At 36.4% G+C, this 3,143-nt stretch overlaps 1 protein-coding gene across 1 annotated transcript; it reads right to left on the bottom strand.

The window, feature by feature from the left end:
* Nucleotides 1-1,745: 1,745 nt before the first annotated feature.
* Nucleotides 1,746-2,687, bottom strand: LOC129641594 (olfactory receptor 6C2-like). The gene has a single exon (XM_055566268.1). The coding sequence runs from the start codon at nt 2,685-2,687 to the stop codon at nt 1,746-1,748; it is 942 nt and encodes a 313-aa protein (XP_055422243.1).
* Nucleotides 2,688-3,143: the final 456 nt, after the last annotated feature.

Raw genomic sequence — 3,143 nt, 5'->3', positions numbered from 1 at the left:
GTCCGCTCCCTTCCAGAAAGGGTCTTCTCTTTAGCCATTTGATAGGTAAATAAAATGTCTCCAGGAGTCAGATAGATCCATGCAGTTCTTAGCTTTTACAATTTAGAGATGGCAGTCAAGTTCCTGAGCTTCCTTCTTCCTTGATGTGTAAAATAATTAGGGAAACAATTCTAGTCCTCCTGGAACCTTGGTGTTTAACCTAAAGACAGTCTTTGGCTGTAACCATTTGACTTGCTAGGGGAGATAGAAATTTATTACTATCTTTTTGGATCAGAGCAATTAACTAGCCAAATGGCTGTAGACCTAATTCTTAAGGCAGGAGAAGAGTTGGGAATTGGCATTCCCAACTGCCAATTAGCATTCCCAAGTGCCAACCAAAAGAATTAACATTTTACAGGAACCATAAGAAATCCAGGGAAAATTCATACTCCCACATTTATCTGAATACTCTTCTAGACTCATATATCTGCCTTTCATTCTCTAATGTTTCTTGATGAATGGACTCTTCCTAACTGTAAAATATTTCAGTTTACCATACTTGCCTGGTGCACTGGGACGACCCAGAGGGAAGGTATGGGGAGGGAGGACGGAGGAGGGTTCAGGATGGGGAACACAGGTATACCTGTGGCAGATTCATTTCGATATTTGGCAAAACTAATACAATATTGTAAAGTTTAAAAATAAAATAAGATTTAAAAAAAGTTATTTTTTTTAGGCTTTTAAAACAATGATTAATGCTTTCTGTTTTTAGTTTAAAAAAATATTCTTTAGCCACATGGAACTCTGTTCAATATTCTGTAATAACCTAAATGGGAAAAGAATTAGAAAAGATTAGAAAAAAATAGATACATGTGTATGTATAACTGGTGGCGAGGGAAATGGCAACCCACTCCACTAGAGTCGGACATGACTAAGCAGCTAAAACAACAACAGCATATGTATAACTGAATCACTTTGCTGTACACCTGAAACTAACACAACATTGTTAATCAACCATATTCCAATATAAAAAAAATTCTTTTCCCCTAGATCATGGAAATATTCTTCTAGTTTTCATCTAGAAGATTTATTATTTTTCTTTTCACATTTTTAAGATTAGAGTCTGATCATCTATTAAGAAAAAAGCCTTAAGGTGTTATAATTAATTACCATAATATGTTGTCTTAGAGATACAGTTATCAATATCAAAGTGGCAAACAAGCACATACTTGACAGAAAGTGTATCCTAGAAGGAAATAAATCTGTGCATATGACTTCACAAATAATTTCCCTCTTGAACACAGCTTTATTGAGGTATAATTGATATTCACATATTTAACATATGTGCAAAGTACATATCTTCACAGAAATTCACATTATTTAATGTATACAATGAGGTCAGACATATTCATACACCAGTGAAACCATTGTCACTGCTGTTCCTGGGCGATCTGGGACTCAGCTTAGGACATATCAGTCAGTAAAAGAGGAGTAGCTGAGCACCAATATAATAGTACATTGATATTGCCTACATTTCTTGGTTCTGTAAGTAACAGATACATGGTTATAAATATTTACAGAGAATTTCCCCTATGTATTCCTGGAGATAGATTGAGCTAAAAGGATTATCAATACATGTATTAATGGTAGGTACTAAGTGTAACAGAATGAGGTTGTGATGTATAAAACCATGGCTAATATACCATTAGAGAAAAATAAATGAATACCAAGGAATACTTTTACAATTTTTTTTTTGTACTCAGTAATCATTTTAGTCCTTTGAAATAGTATGCAACCCTTTTGATCATGTCTTTGAAAGCTTGTACCACTTGTTTGTTCCTCAGAGTATAAATGAAAGGATTCATTACTGGTGCAACAGAGGTGGTAAGAACTGACACCACTTTATTAATAGCTACCCCTTCTTTTGCATGTGGTTTAATATAGATGAAGATGCAGGTTCCATAAGTGATAGAAACCACAATTATATGGGAAGAACATGTAGAAAAAGCCTTTTTCCTTTGCTGCGCAGAAGGGAATCTGAGAATGGTCCTGATGATGTATGTATAAGACATGATTACACACACCAAAGTGAACAGGAGCGTCAATGCAGCCAGGACCAAGACGAATCGCTCTAGGAACTCTGTGTCTGAGCAAGTAATCTTCAGGATGGGAGCAGCATCACAGCCAAAGTGATCTATGACATTAGAGTCACAAAACTCAAGCTCAAAGCCCATGCCAAATGGTGGGAGGACGATGATTAGAGCAATCATGTAACAGCCAATGAGGAACTTAATGCAGACCGTGTTGTTCATGATGGTCGTGTACTGCAGGGGTTTGCAGATGGCCACGTAGCGGTCATAGGACATGGCCGTCAGAATAAAAAACTCAGTCACAGCCAGGATAACAACAAAAAATAATTGAGTGGCACATGCATTGTAGGTAACAGTGTTGTCCCCAGATGCCATTGTGTAGAGGAATCTGGGAATGCAGATGGTTGTGAATGACACTTCCAGGATGGAGAAATTCCGGAGGAAAAAATACATGGGTGTTTTGAGGTGAGGATCTACCAGAGTGAGAGTGATGATGATCAGGTTCCCAGCAACACTCAAAAGGTAGGTTAGAAGCAAAAAGATGAACAGCAGAATCTTTAGATTCGGGTCATCAGTTAGTCCCAAAAGGTTGAACATCATTGCTGTGTAATTTTTCATCCCTGATTCCTGACAGTGGTTGTGTCTGTGTGTTAAAAAAAAGAGAGAAATTAGATCAGAGAACTAGACTGTTACATGAGTTAGCAGAGGGATGACATGAAATTCCTAGCTAATGTTAACTTAGTTACATAAGCCAAGGTTTTATTTTATTTACCTGTGAATCAAGAATGCTATTTTATTTACCTGTTAATAAAGAATGCTATTGGAGCAGTGGTTAATTAATCATTATTGCTACTGGATTCTCACTGCTGAGCATTTTACTGGATACTAGTCAGAAGGCTCTACTAAAGATTCTTATTACTATATCAATGTAGTATTAATTCAATAGTAAAGGAATTATTTGGTTAACAACCTAATGGAAAGGAAGCTAGGCTTTATTATCAGTGTTAATGAACAGAAAAACACTGTCATAAAAATACACATGGTTTGTAATTTCCTGACAATAAAACCTCAAGC

Source organism: Bubalus kerabau, chromosome 1, assembly GCF_029407905.1.
Source record: "Bubalus kerabau isolate K-KA32 ecotype Philippines breed swamp buffalo chromosome 1, PCC_UOA_SB_1v2, whole genome shotgun sequence".
In the NCBI taxonomy this organism is placed as follows: Eukaryota; Metazoa; Chordata; class Mammalia; order Artiodactyla; family Bovidae; genus Bubalus; species Bubalus kerabau.
This window is presented reverse-complemented; position numbering and strand designations above follow the sequence as displayed.